The sequence below is a fragment of the Benincasa hispida genome, chromosome 1 (assembly GCF_009727055.1).
Source record: "Benincasa hispida cultivar B227 chromosome 1, ASM972705v1, whole genome shotgun sequence".
NCBI classification, from domain to species: Eukaryota; Viridiplantae; Streptophyta; class Magnoliopsida; order Cucurbitales; family Cucurbitaceae; genus Benincasa; species Benincasa hispida.
In genome coordinates this window covers 13567251-13579840 of record NC_052349.1, presented here as the reverse complement: position 1 = coordinate 13579840, position 12590 = coordinate 13567251, and the positions used below count along the sequence as shown (strand labels likewise).

The following is a 12590-nucleotide window of genomic DNA, read 5'->3' as shown; positions in this document are numbered from 1 at the left end:
TTTCTTTTTTTCAAGACTTGAACTTGATTTGATTTTAAAAATCATAAGTATAAATTGGATAACGAAACATATAATTTTATGAATAGAAGTAATGTTTACAAGCTTAATTTTCACAAACACTAAAAACAACGACCAAATGGCTATCAAATATGACCTAAGTTATCTTCATATTAAAAACTATCAATGTATTAGTTCACATATGATCTCATCACTAAGGCTCTATTTAGTAACTATTTTTATTTATTTATTTTTAAAACTAAATTTACTAACACTATTTTAATATATATGTATGTATTTGTTATCCACATTCCGCCAACGATATCATAAGTTGTGAAAATTTAGAAACAAAATTATTTGTAAAGTTTCACTAAGAATCTAAGTGTTTTGTAAAAAAAAAAAAAAAAAAAAAAAAAAGGGTAAAATATATGATATTTAAAAAGGAAAAAAAGCACAGATTTAAAAAATAATAACTAAAAACAAAACTATTACTATATGAAGCCTAAAATACTTCATTGTAATTATAAGTCGCACAAAGATTTTCCCTACATATCTAAAAAAATAATAATAATAAAATAAAATCTAAACAAGAGATTATATTGATAATACAAGTTTTGACAATCTTTTAATCAGTTGAAGAGCTCACTAGAAAATTCAACGAGGACATTCCAATTATATTTAATTATTATTGTTATTTAATTCGATATATACTAACATTTAGCTATTTTCATCTTTAGTCAACGCTATAGATTTTGTATATCTTTGCTTTGATATTAATATTGTTTGCAAAAGTATATTTAACACCTTAAATTAACTAAAGCTATTTTGAAAATCTTTCTAAAAGTATATTAGAGTTCACTGTATTACTTGACGCTGGGTACTTTTGAGTACTTGATATATTTATTGAAAAAAATAATAAAAGTTAAGTAACATGTAAGTTTGATGAAAAAGTCAAGAATAATGAAAAAAAGCAGAGGTTGACAGAAATTTTTGGATTTTTTTTCATTTCGTTTTTACTTGACACTTTATAAATGTCAAAATTTGTGGTTTAATTTTTTTTAAGATTTCATATATTAAATTGATGAAAAATTGGGGGAGGCATCCCCAATTGGAAACCCCACACCTCTTCTTCACGTTTTCATCTCTCTCCCTCTTTTGGTAAGCCCTTCTCATGCCTGCCTCTTCACGATTCATGTGTTCCCACGCCTGTCAAAGGAGACCCGTTGAAGAAGCCCCCAACCACCGGTAGTAGATCTTTACAATTCTCATGCCTCTCTTCTTCTGAACCCGTTGACAGCTTGCTTTCCCCGCCAGTCAAAGAAGCGCCAAATCACAGATTTGTCACGTTAATTTGTGGGAGGTCGATGTTGACTTGATTGCTAGCCATGAGATGAGTCTTCCACCGTCTCTCTCTTCTCCAACCTATCTCTCTCTCCTATATGCAAAATCTTTTAGTCTTTCGTCGCCAATACAATTTTGTTTTAGAGTAAGGAAATCGACAATAATAATAAGGAGCACAACATCGAACAAGATGGAGAGATCATCATTGAAGCTGAAGGAGTTTCTACATCTATCGGGTTCTCACGGGGTCTAATGCCCGATCTCATCGGCACCATTAAAGATTACTTTGAGGTTTGTCTTCTTCTTTGTGCGCTTGCTTCTAAGCCTGTCTTGTTGAACTCTTCTGTATGTTCTTTCTCTCTTGAAAAAATTCGTGTTCTGATATGCTTCCGAGTTCAGAATAGAGGAGATGTGGTTAAGAATGTCTTCCAATTCCGTTGGGAGAAATGGAGGTTTAAAAGGAGAAGGAAACGGAAAGAGAGATAGGGAAGTCTGAATATTAAAAGTGAGGAAGGAGAGCTCTCGAGAGTGGGAGTTTAAAAGACGCTATCATGGAGAAGCCATCATAATGTGCCGCTCATCATCTACTTCCACTAAGCGATCGTGTAGTAAAGCTCAGCGATCATGTAGCACTTGGTAGACAATCGTATAGTAAAAGGTAGGCGATCGTGTAATAGTAATAGCTAAATGATCGTGTAGGAGTTTGTGGGCGATCGTGGAGGATTTAGTAAGCAATCGTTTAGTAACTCTGGGCGATCGTATAATAGATTGTAAATGATTGTTTAGCCTTTGGTAAGCGATTGGGTGATCAATTGTAAGCGACCGATTAATCTGGTTTGATTCCTATCGTCTAATAAATAAGTTGTTCATCGTTTAGTTCCTTTTCCGAAAAATTGTATTAACACATTACAAGAGTAAAGATTTCAAGAATCAGTGTTCTAACAAATTGGTATCAGAGTAAACACCTGAGCAAGTATGGATCAGAAAGATTTTGAAGAGAAATTGGAGTTACTGGAAGAAGAAATCTTTGAATATCGAGTCGAAATATAGAGGGTGTTAACCATAGAGGAGAAGTTGATGTCGATAGTGAAGAGCATTGAGAGAATGGAATTGCAGGTAGAAAAACATCAAGAAATGTTCGTTTCTTATGTGACGGAAATGGCCAAGGGAAAGACAAAGGTGACGAAAGAGGTAGCAAGATCGCATATCCATAATGTGCGAAACAAATAGATCGGTGAAAGCCGTTGGTGAAGAAGCAATGTGTGACTAGAATGAATTCAAGAAAGTCGAAATGCTGGTGTTTAGCGGAAGCGATCCAGACGCGTGGTTATACAAAGCAGACCGCTATTTTCAAGTTCAAGTTGATTGAATCTGAGAAGATGACGGTGGCTGTTGTTAATTTCGACGACATCACATTAAATTGGTACCGTTCGTAGAGAAACAGAGAGTCGTTCGAAGATTGGGAAGATTTGAAGAAAAGAATGTTAGCGCGATTCTAATCTTCGTGCCCACGGTAAACGCTGGGTAGCCAAGTGCGGAGCAGATAACTGCTGATGGCTTTTCCCAGATGAAATGCAAATTGGATTTAGAAGGGAGCTTGATTGCAAGACCCACCCATCGAGCAGGGACGAAAGTCGGCCTTTGTGATCCGATGGTGCCGTTTTTGTGGTACGGAAACGAAAAGACTGGAAAGAATGGACAAGATGAAAATCCCCCTCCTGCTCAATGATACATGAATGATAGAAAAATTTCCGGATCAAAACGTTACTTTACTTTCCTTCGGTCTCTTTACTTAGACTTCGGCGAAGGGGAGGACGAAATTGTCCGAACCCTTGTTTTTTAGTTAGGTTTAAGTCTGACGAGAATAATATTCTACAACGAGCAATTCATTTATTTTCAAACTGACCCATTTACTATCTATCGATCTGTGGGAGATTCATGACTACTAAACAAGAAACGACTGTGGAAGTGTATCGATTTGTGGAGTGTCGAAATCCATTGTCTCGGACCAAGACAAGGAGTTTGTGAATCAATTTTGGCAAGAGTCGTTCCGACTGTCGACCAAACTCCATCATAGCTCAAGTTTCTCACTTTCAGTCGGATGGTTAGACAGAACAGGTAAATCACAACGTGGAAATGAATTGGAGGTGCTGCGGTGGTGAGCGACCAATAGAATGGAGGAATTGGTGGCATTGGAGTAACATTACATATAGTGCTTCTACTAGCTTGGCCCCTTTTCAGATTGTGTATGGTCAACAACCCTCCTGTGTCGATTTACTATGGGAAGAAGTGTACGGCCAAAGCGAGTTTGAGCCAACAAAAGCTAGACAAAGATGTTGCATTACGCGAGCTAAAAGAGCATTTGAGACTGGCTCAAGAGAAAATAAAGGAGTTTGTTGGCAAGCAGCGACATGATGTTGGAGTTCCGCAAAAGCAGAATGTGAAAATATATCCCAAGTATTACGAAGCACATCAGGTAGTGGATAGGGTCTGATCAGTAGCCTACAAACAGAACCCTCAGACAATAGTGTTGATACGTTCAGTGTTTCATCTGACGCAGCTAATGAAATGGGGTGGGCAACTAGAGCTTTACCTTGAGGATAAGGTAAAAGTGGAGGGCGGAGGTAATGATAGGATCCCAATTATGTGGCAATATCAAAAAAGAAAGAATAAAGAAGAGGTGGTTGAATCGGTTAAGAATGTCTTCCAATTCCGTTGGGAGAAATTGAGGTTTAAAAGGAGAAGGAAATGGAAAGAGAGTTAGGGAAGTCTGAATATCAGAAGTGAGGAAGGAGAGCTCTCGAGAGTGGGAGTTCGGAAGACGCTTTCATGGAGAAGTCATCGCAGTGTGCCGCTCATCGTCTACTTCCACTAGGCGATTGTGTAGTAAAGCTCAATGATCATGTAGCACTCGGTAAACGATCGTATAGTAAAAGGTAGGCGATCGTATAGGTATTGGTAGGCGATCGTGTAATAGTAATAACTAAGCGATCGTGTAGGAGTTTGTGGGCGATCATGGAGGATTTAGTAAGCGATCGTTTTGTAATTTTGGGCAATCGTGTAATAGATTGTAAACGATCATTTAGTCTTTGGTAAGCGATCGGGTGATCAATTGTAAGCGACCGATTAATCTTATTTATTTCCTATCATCTAATAAAGAAGTTGTTCATCGTTTAGTTCCTTTTCTGAAAGATTGTATTAACATGTTACGAGAGTAAAGATTTCAAGAATCAGTGTCCTAACAGTTTGTTGTTCTATTTGAACAGAATTGGTGGAACAATCATGGTTTTCAGATGCAAAATTTAATGTGTTTGTTTGTTTTAACCTTTAGATAAAGTGTTCCATCCATTTTTGTTTTATTTCTTAATTTTGTTTTTGAATTCTTTAGGGAATAAGTTATGCAAAACTTGCAAATTTCCCTCCAATCATCAGATTATGTGACTATATCTTTTACAATTTGATCACTATTAAACGACATTGAACTATAAATTAATTTGTTCTGCTAACTCTTTGTGGGGTTTTTTTGCAGGTTCACGTTTTGTGCCTCCACTGGTATATTCTATCCCTGGGAGTTAATTATAGATATCTTGTTGTTAGGCAAGTATCAATTTCATCTTTAATAGATTGAAATAATCTTCATTAGAAATTATTATTCATTGAATAGTCTGGCATCTATGAGGCTTATTTTTCTTTGTTACATCATAAGTTTGCACTTTAAAGTTTAATTTATAAAAATCATAGAAGTTACAAGTTTAGTGGTCATTGGATACTACTGACTATTAATGCGTATAATGATATCGTTAATTATCTTGATTCATTATGAATATCATCTCGAGTAGATAACAGATACATAACAAACACGTAAGTTTACTTCTTGTCCTATGATGTTTTTCGTCATTTTAAAGTTTACTTCATTTGACTGTTTTGTGGGTATTACTTGGCAATAGGGCTATTGCTATCTTTTGATCCTAGAAAAATATTCAAAAGGGTCAAAAATAAACATTATGGAAAACCGTAAAAGCAGGTATAAACATATTTATTCGTTAATGAAGTTATATATATGTAGGTTTTATTCCTAGTGTATATGCAACATAAATTATTTTAGTTTATGTATTACTGCAGTGCCCTTTACAAGTTGGAACCGTGGAATGTGGATACTATGTGATGAGATATATGAGAGATATTATCACCAAAGGGAGCAAAGTAGTCATAGATTCGGTATGTTGTTAATTAATACATATTTGCACTATTCTTAATAGGTCAAATATATAACATTTGACAAAACAAGTATTGATTTCAATATTTGGGTTTTATATTAGATTGATACGAGGGGCTCGTATAGTCAATTTGAGTTGGCCGAGGCGTGAGTAGAGCTAGCTGAATTTTTGGGTTCCCACATGTGATAGTAACGATATGCATTTTTTGGGATATTGACATTCAATTTTTTTTTGAAGATATTGATTAGGCATATTTTGTTGATATTGGATATAGGGGTAGAATGTTCATATGGTAATTTTGTAAACATGTGTGTTGATCATATGGGGTACCTAGATCTATATAGTTGGTGTAATTTTTGGAATTGTAGATATTTAGGTTTGTTCTTTTAGGATTTTAGTTATGATATTGGATGTATGGACCTTGTTCTGAATTTTGTAAACATTTTATGTTGTAAGTATATATATATGACAACAACTGTATTCAAGGATATATATGCACTGTTGTTAGTTAGGTTGGTGGAAAGTTTTGAATGATTGAACACTTAAAGAGTTCAATATATGTGTTGTTTGTTTACTTGGTTAATAACATGATCATCCTTTATATCATTATTTGACTTTAAAACAGGCAATTTTATAGGTAATTTCTAATAATACTTTTTTTTAAAAAAAAAAAAAAAACAAGCTTGACAAGCAAAACGTGTCAAGTATTCCTTAAGTTGCCAGTTTTTTGGTGTCAAGAAGAAATTACATTTGATAAGTAAAAACTATTAAGTAATGAAAAACTCGATCTATAATAAATGTCAAGAATTTAGAGACCTGATACTTAAAATAAGTCAAGAGATCTCATATACTTGACAGTTATAACGATCAAGTAAATTATAGTTTGATGCTTTTAAGCAGTAAAAAATTTCTCTTATTCTTGACATTGGATTATTTGAGGTTTTTAAAAATGTCAAGTAACATTGATACTTGACTGCGAAAAACGTCAAGTAATACAGTTTTTGTAATAGTGATTGTTCTTGACAAATATGACAACAATAGAGTAGTTTTAGATTGGAGAAAGGAAATTCTAAACCCAATATTTACTAACATGAATATGTCTTCATGTGATCATGTCACATACATAGTGAATAGTACATTTTATTTACACTCGAAAATTGGTATAAAATGAACAAATTGAAAATAATTACAATGAGAGGATAACTAAAAATAGAGTGAGTAACTAGGATTTTGAGAACCATGAAAATGAGACGAATAAGCGCCATGTTTGGAAAATTATGTATCATAACAATTAATAATGGTAAGGACCGAATGTACCGATTGTTTTGCCCTGAAAAGACCACGGTTTTGAAATTTTTTTTGATACGATCTCAGTGCTAAATCATTTTATGTCGGTTGTTAATCTTTAAGGTTAACACAACATAGAAAAGGGTTGGAATAAAAAAGAAAATGTTTGCTCAAAATTATTTATTTTTTATGCTCGTGTGGGAACAGTGTTTAACACTGCTATGGACACATTTTGAAATACATAAGTAATCTTTAATATATAAACCCTCTAAGCAACTTAAAATCTTTTCAGGTCAACTTTCAATTTTTCTCGAATGTAATTTTGTAAAAAGCTATCAACCATTTGTCCATTTCTCCAAAATACAAATTTTATATGATTTTAGAAAAATACTTTAGTGCATCCCGAGCATCATCTATCTTTGTGCATCTCATTAAATTGTCCAATCATAACTTGTCATATGACAAATTTTACTTTTTCCTTTTCTGAAATATTTTAATATCTTTCAAGATGTGAGTTGTGAAAAGGGATGCACAAAGATGAGTGTTGCTCGAGATGCATTTAAGCATTACCCTTGCTTTTATTCCATTCCACCGAATAGAGAGAGAAGGACTCAAATGAGTTGCAGTAGACAAACTCTATGGTCATGATTCAACCATGCATGTTGTTTACATTCCTTCGAAAAAATCAATTTTACAGTATAAACGATTGTGACCTCTCCCACTATGCCCTACAGTAATGAAATAATCCTTTTGACAATGATAAAACTTTCTTTATTTCTAAAGCGATTGAATTCTAAAGTGGAAGCAAGTAATCGCTTTATTTCGATTTGTTTTAAAATTACATCATAGAAAAGAAGAAATATACATCAATTGTAGTAAGTTAAGCATGAAATTAGAAGGAAAAAGAAACATACATTTGAAGAACTCTTCTTCAAAACTCAAGTCTTCACATTTCTCAAAGAATCAATCTTCCACAAATAGTATTATGATGCCACCATAGGTTCTCCCACTATTCTCTTGGCAAGGATTGTGGGAACCGGTTTTGAAAGAGAGAGGAAATATTGTTGTGGAGGGGAATTTTTCTACTGAGAAGTCTTTCTATATCATTCAGAGAGAGCAGGAAAAGATGGGGGAATTTATTACTATAATAACCAATTTTTTAAAGAAAAACTTCCCCTCCCTCCCTTTATTTAAAATGTGAAGTGGGATTAAAACATAACTCCCCCTTCTTATTATTTAATTTAAATCAAAATTAAATTAAATAATTAATTAATCAATATTTTAATTAAATATATATTTAAATCATATTCAAATAATGCATCTCTCTCGTAACCTATAGTTTTAACATGAATCTCATTCAAATTAAATTTCAACCTATAGTTTTAACATGAATCTCATTCAAATTAAATTTCAACCTATAGTTTTAACATGCATCTCATTCATATTAAATTTGAACCTATATTTTTAATATGAATCTAATTCGTACTATTTAATAATTGAATCACATTCAAATATATTAAATCTCATTTTATTATAAACCTTAATTTTGAATCTTAAATTAACTTTATATTACAATGTACTATATACATTATACTAAATGTATCATATACGATTAATGTTATTCCCTTTAATAATTTAAACAATTCAAATTCTTCCAAAACTATTGGTCCTTGTTTACCCGTTGTAAGCTAGTAGGAAGACCTAATAGACCTATAAATTAGAAGCTTCAATGATCCGAGATTAACTAATTAAACTTTTTAATTATGTTAATCAACATTAATTAATTATGGGTCACTTCACTAAAGATCCACAACTGCACTCTTCGTATTGTAGAATATTTTGCATCCATGGATTTAATAAGTCGATTTTTTACCACTAAAGATCCACAACTACACTCTTCGTACGGTAGAATATTTTGCATCTATGGATTTAACCATTACAAGTAAGAAGATTCTTTATGAGTCATTCGTAATTATAGTTGGATCAAATTACCATTTTACCCTTGTAATTATCTTTTACTCCTTAATACCAATGATCCCTCTAATGAACAATCTATTTATAGTTCTACTATAAGTCAAGTCCCTTTCGAACCAATGAGAGGGTGGGTATCCTTTGTTCAAAACTCGAAATCAGCACTTAAGGGAACTACTCATCTACTTGGGGTATCCTCTGTTCAAGACTCGAAATCAGCACTTAAGGGAACTACTCATCTACTTACCCTAAAAGCGAGAATGAGTGAATTCCATCTTGTGTAGTTATGTTCCCAGCTCCCCACTTGGACAAGTCCCTAAAATGGTAAGTTTATCGAGTTTCCGACTCGGCCCACGCATCAAAGGAACGCCTTCATAGACAAGAGTCCATAACTCACTCAGGATTGAGATTGAGTTACATAGTTATCCTATGAAATATTAATCTCTTTAGTTGGTGTTACAAAGAAAGATTAAATATTTCGCGGTCCAACCTTATACAAACTCTTTGTATAGGATGCCCCTACTGGCATATCTCCACATGAATAATTTGGATTACATCGTTCGTAACACTTACAACATTTATAACACTTACAAAGTGAGTCGTATCTAGAATGTTACCAAGATAAGACACCTAATTTTATCCATATACTATAGACCTTTTAGGTTATTACTTGAACATGATCCAGTTATATGTCCATTCTTACTGTTCAAGTCTCATTAATAATCTTGGATTTTTCCCTTAAGGAATAACTCATTATTGCATATATAAAATAATCAATTATTATATCAAATAACTTAAGCTATGTTTGGTAACCATTTTTTTTTAAATTAAGCCTATAGACACTACTTTCGCCTCCAAATTTCTTCATTTGTTATTTACTTTTCACCAATAGTTTAAAAAACCAAGCTAATTTTTTAGAATTAAAAAAAGTAGCTTTCAAAAAGTTATTTTTGTTTTTGAAATTTGACTAAGAATTCAACAACTATAAAGAAAGATGCAAATTATGGTGATATAGACTTAATTTTAAAAAATAAAAATAAAAGACAAAATAGTTACAAAATGTGGTATGATTAGTTATGGGATTTTAGGGTATAAATTCAAACGATTTTTTCTCCTACGAATCGACAAATAATTATACAAAATTGTCATTATGATTATGAATATTTATATTTATAGCGCATATGTTGGATTCCCCTACTTTCACATACTATTGAACTAAAAAAAGTTAACAATAAACCATGAGTTTTAGGCACAATTATATTTAAATCCGGTTTATTCACTTCTATGGCATACACCATATTTTTGTTATGCAAACTATCTCATTTTGTCTGACTTTCTGAAGCACCCCATTTTTGTCTCTATCTTTTTTAAACCCACAACGTTTTCTTAAATCCCAACTAAATTAACCTACTAAAATTTTAAATCCATAATTATTCCCAATAAAAATTGACTTAAAACTTTGGTCACATAATAAAATCACATACTTTTTAACTAACTTAATCAACTACTCGTATTCTTTTACCGGTCATATATTACTATTTCTAACCTTTTTGGCCATTGGATTTATTTACATTATTATTAATTCAATTGTGTTATAGTCTAAAGGAAGGGTTCATTTTTTTTTTCTCACATACATTGCTCTTTCTTGCTTCCTTCTTCCTTGAAATTTCCAAATGTTTAATAAAATATAATTAAAATATATACAATAGATGCTGTTTTCTTTTCACAAGACTTTTTCCTTTTGGAAATAACAAGTATTTATATATCCATTCTTAGAAGCTAAGTTCCACAAGAAAATTGTCGTGTCTTGTGGAAGGAAAGAAGAAGAAGAAGAAGAAGAAGAAGAAGAAGAAGAAGAAGAAGAAGAAGAAGAAGAAGAAGAAGAAGAAGAAGAAGAAGAAGAAGAACAGAGTGACATTTTAGAGAGAGAATTTTAAAAAACAAATTAAAAATGGTGAGAGCTCCTTGTTGTGAGAAATTAGGACTCAAAAAAGGGCCATGGACAACTGAAGAAGATGAAATTTTGATCTCTTATATCAATAAACATGGTCATAGCAACTGGCGTGCTCTTCCAAAGCTTGCTGGTAAGTTCTTGCAGAGTTTTTAATCATATTCAGCCATGGCAATAATCCCTAATTTCTTTGTTAATTCTATCTAGGCCTTTTGCGATGTGGGAAGAGTTGCAGACTTCGATGGATAAACTACTTGAGGCCTGATATTAAAAGAGGAAATTTCACTCCAGAGGAACAGAATACCGTTCTTCACCTCCATGAAAAACTTGGGAATAGGTATATATCTAAGTAAAAGATGTCAATAGAATTAAGATATATAGTAATCTATTAGCTTAAGCTTATGAATTAAGTGTTGCTACCTGTAGATGGTCAGCCATTGCGGCGCAATTACCGGGGCGAACGGATAACGAAATCAAGAACTTTTGGCACACCCATTTGAAGAAACGGGTCGTGAACAAACAAGGCCATGTTTATGAAAAACAGAAGTCAGCCGACGATTCTGTCATTGTTGAACAACCCAAATCCAAACCCCAGAAGCTGGATTGCTCTAACCATTATGAATTCCCATCTTATTCCTTCGATCTTTCACCATTTATAGATTCTCCAACCGGCTACAAAGAAATCGAGAACGAACAACACGTTGAAGTCTTTGAAGCATTTCATCAAACATGTGGTGGGCATTGGCCAGAGGAGCCGTCGGCTGAGAATTTCAATGGGCCAGTATTCAACTCGTCGGTAGTCAATGATGAGGAACAACACCAACCGCCGTTCAGAGCCATGGATTCAGTTGAATTTGGGTGTTATTACAACAATGGCGCTAAAATGGACGATAGTATGGAGTTTTGGTATAGGGTTTTCGTTAAAGCTGGTGGGTCGCCAAATGGCCCTGCATTTTAATTTTACAGGAAGGGTAAAGTCTGAAAATATTTACATTCCCTTTCCCTTTGAAATTGGTGAGATGCGGAATGGTTCTATATTGGATATTGGTGTAAATTGTGAATTAGATAAGGATTGGAGGGTATAATAGGAAACCAAAAAAAGCCTTTTGCCAGCCATTAATCTTTTTAGTCTACGGTCAATGACTAGCTATATTCAAAGGAGAAGGAACTGTCATTAGGATAAATTTGGATTTTCCCTTTTTTAAAAAAAAAAAAATAATTAAATTAAAAAAATAAGAATAATAACAATAATAAGAGGAGGAAGAAAAATGAAGAAGAAAATAAATTGGATGTTAATATTAGAAAATGCCCAACAAACCAATCATCCCTAAACTAAACTCACTTTAATCGCTTAACATATGCTTGATCATGTCAAAAAATTTAGTGGAAATAGTTAAAAATTAATTAATTTTTTAAAGTTGTTGATAGTAAAATCAGATCAAGTAAATTCACTTAATTGTCATGTGTCGCCGATGGTAAATTTATAACTTGGAGAAATGTTGCTGGCAAAATAATAAACAATAACACATTGTTATGATGTTTGCCACAAAAACTCTCATGCTTAAGTCAGATCTAAGCACAAAGGTTAGAGCAAGTAGTTTTTAAGGGAGTTATGTTTACCTTCTCTAAGGTCGTGTGCTCTATTTATATTGGAGTTCAGGGATCTTCCTTGTCCATTTAGATTTAATTTTTTTTTTTTCATTTATCCATTCAAAAAATCAGAGGCTTAAGGGTTGGATTGGGCCACTAGAGATGTTCTAGATTGGAGGGTCAATCCGGATGGCCTCTCACGTGGGGTCTACCAACCTTGGGCTCAACCTCCGAGG

At 33.2% G+C, this 12590-nt stretch overlaps 1 protein-coding gene across 1 annotated transcript; it reads left to right on the top strand.

Annotated features, from left to right (window-relative positions):
• Positions 1 to 10477: 10477 nt before the first annotated feature.
• LOC120089692 (transcription factor MYB14-like) lies at positions 10478 to 12234 on the top strand. Its single transcript, XM_039047060.1, has 3 exons — positions 10478 to 10897; positions 10972 to 11101; positions 11191 to 12234. Exons 1-3 carry the CDS (start codon positions 10765 to 10767, stop codon positions 11720 to 11722), a joined length of 795 nt encoding a protein of 264 aa, XP_038902988.1. The 5' UTR covers positions 10478 to 10764; the 3' UTR covers positions 11723 to 12234.
• Positions 12235 to 12590: the final 356 nt, after the last annotated feature.

Coding starts and splice junctions, on each gene's coding strand:
- LOC120089692 (XM_039047060.1), top strand. CDS start 10,765: ATGGTGAGAGCTCCTTGTTGTGAGAAATTAGGACTCAAAAAAGGGCCA. Junction 10,898..10,971: donor TGCTCTTCCAAAGCTTGCTG/GTAAGTTCTTGC, acceptor AATTCTATCTAG/GCCTTTTGCGATGTGGGAAG. Junction 11,102..11,190: donor CATGAAAAACTTGGGAATAG/GTATATATCTAA, acceptor TGCTACCTGTAG/ATGGTCAGCCATTGCGGCGC.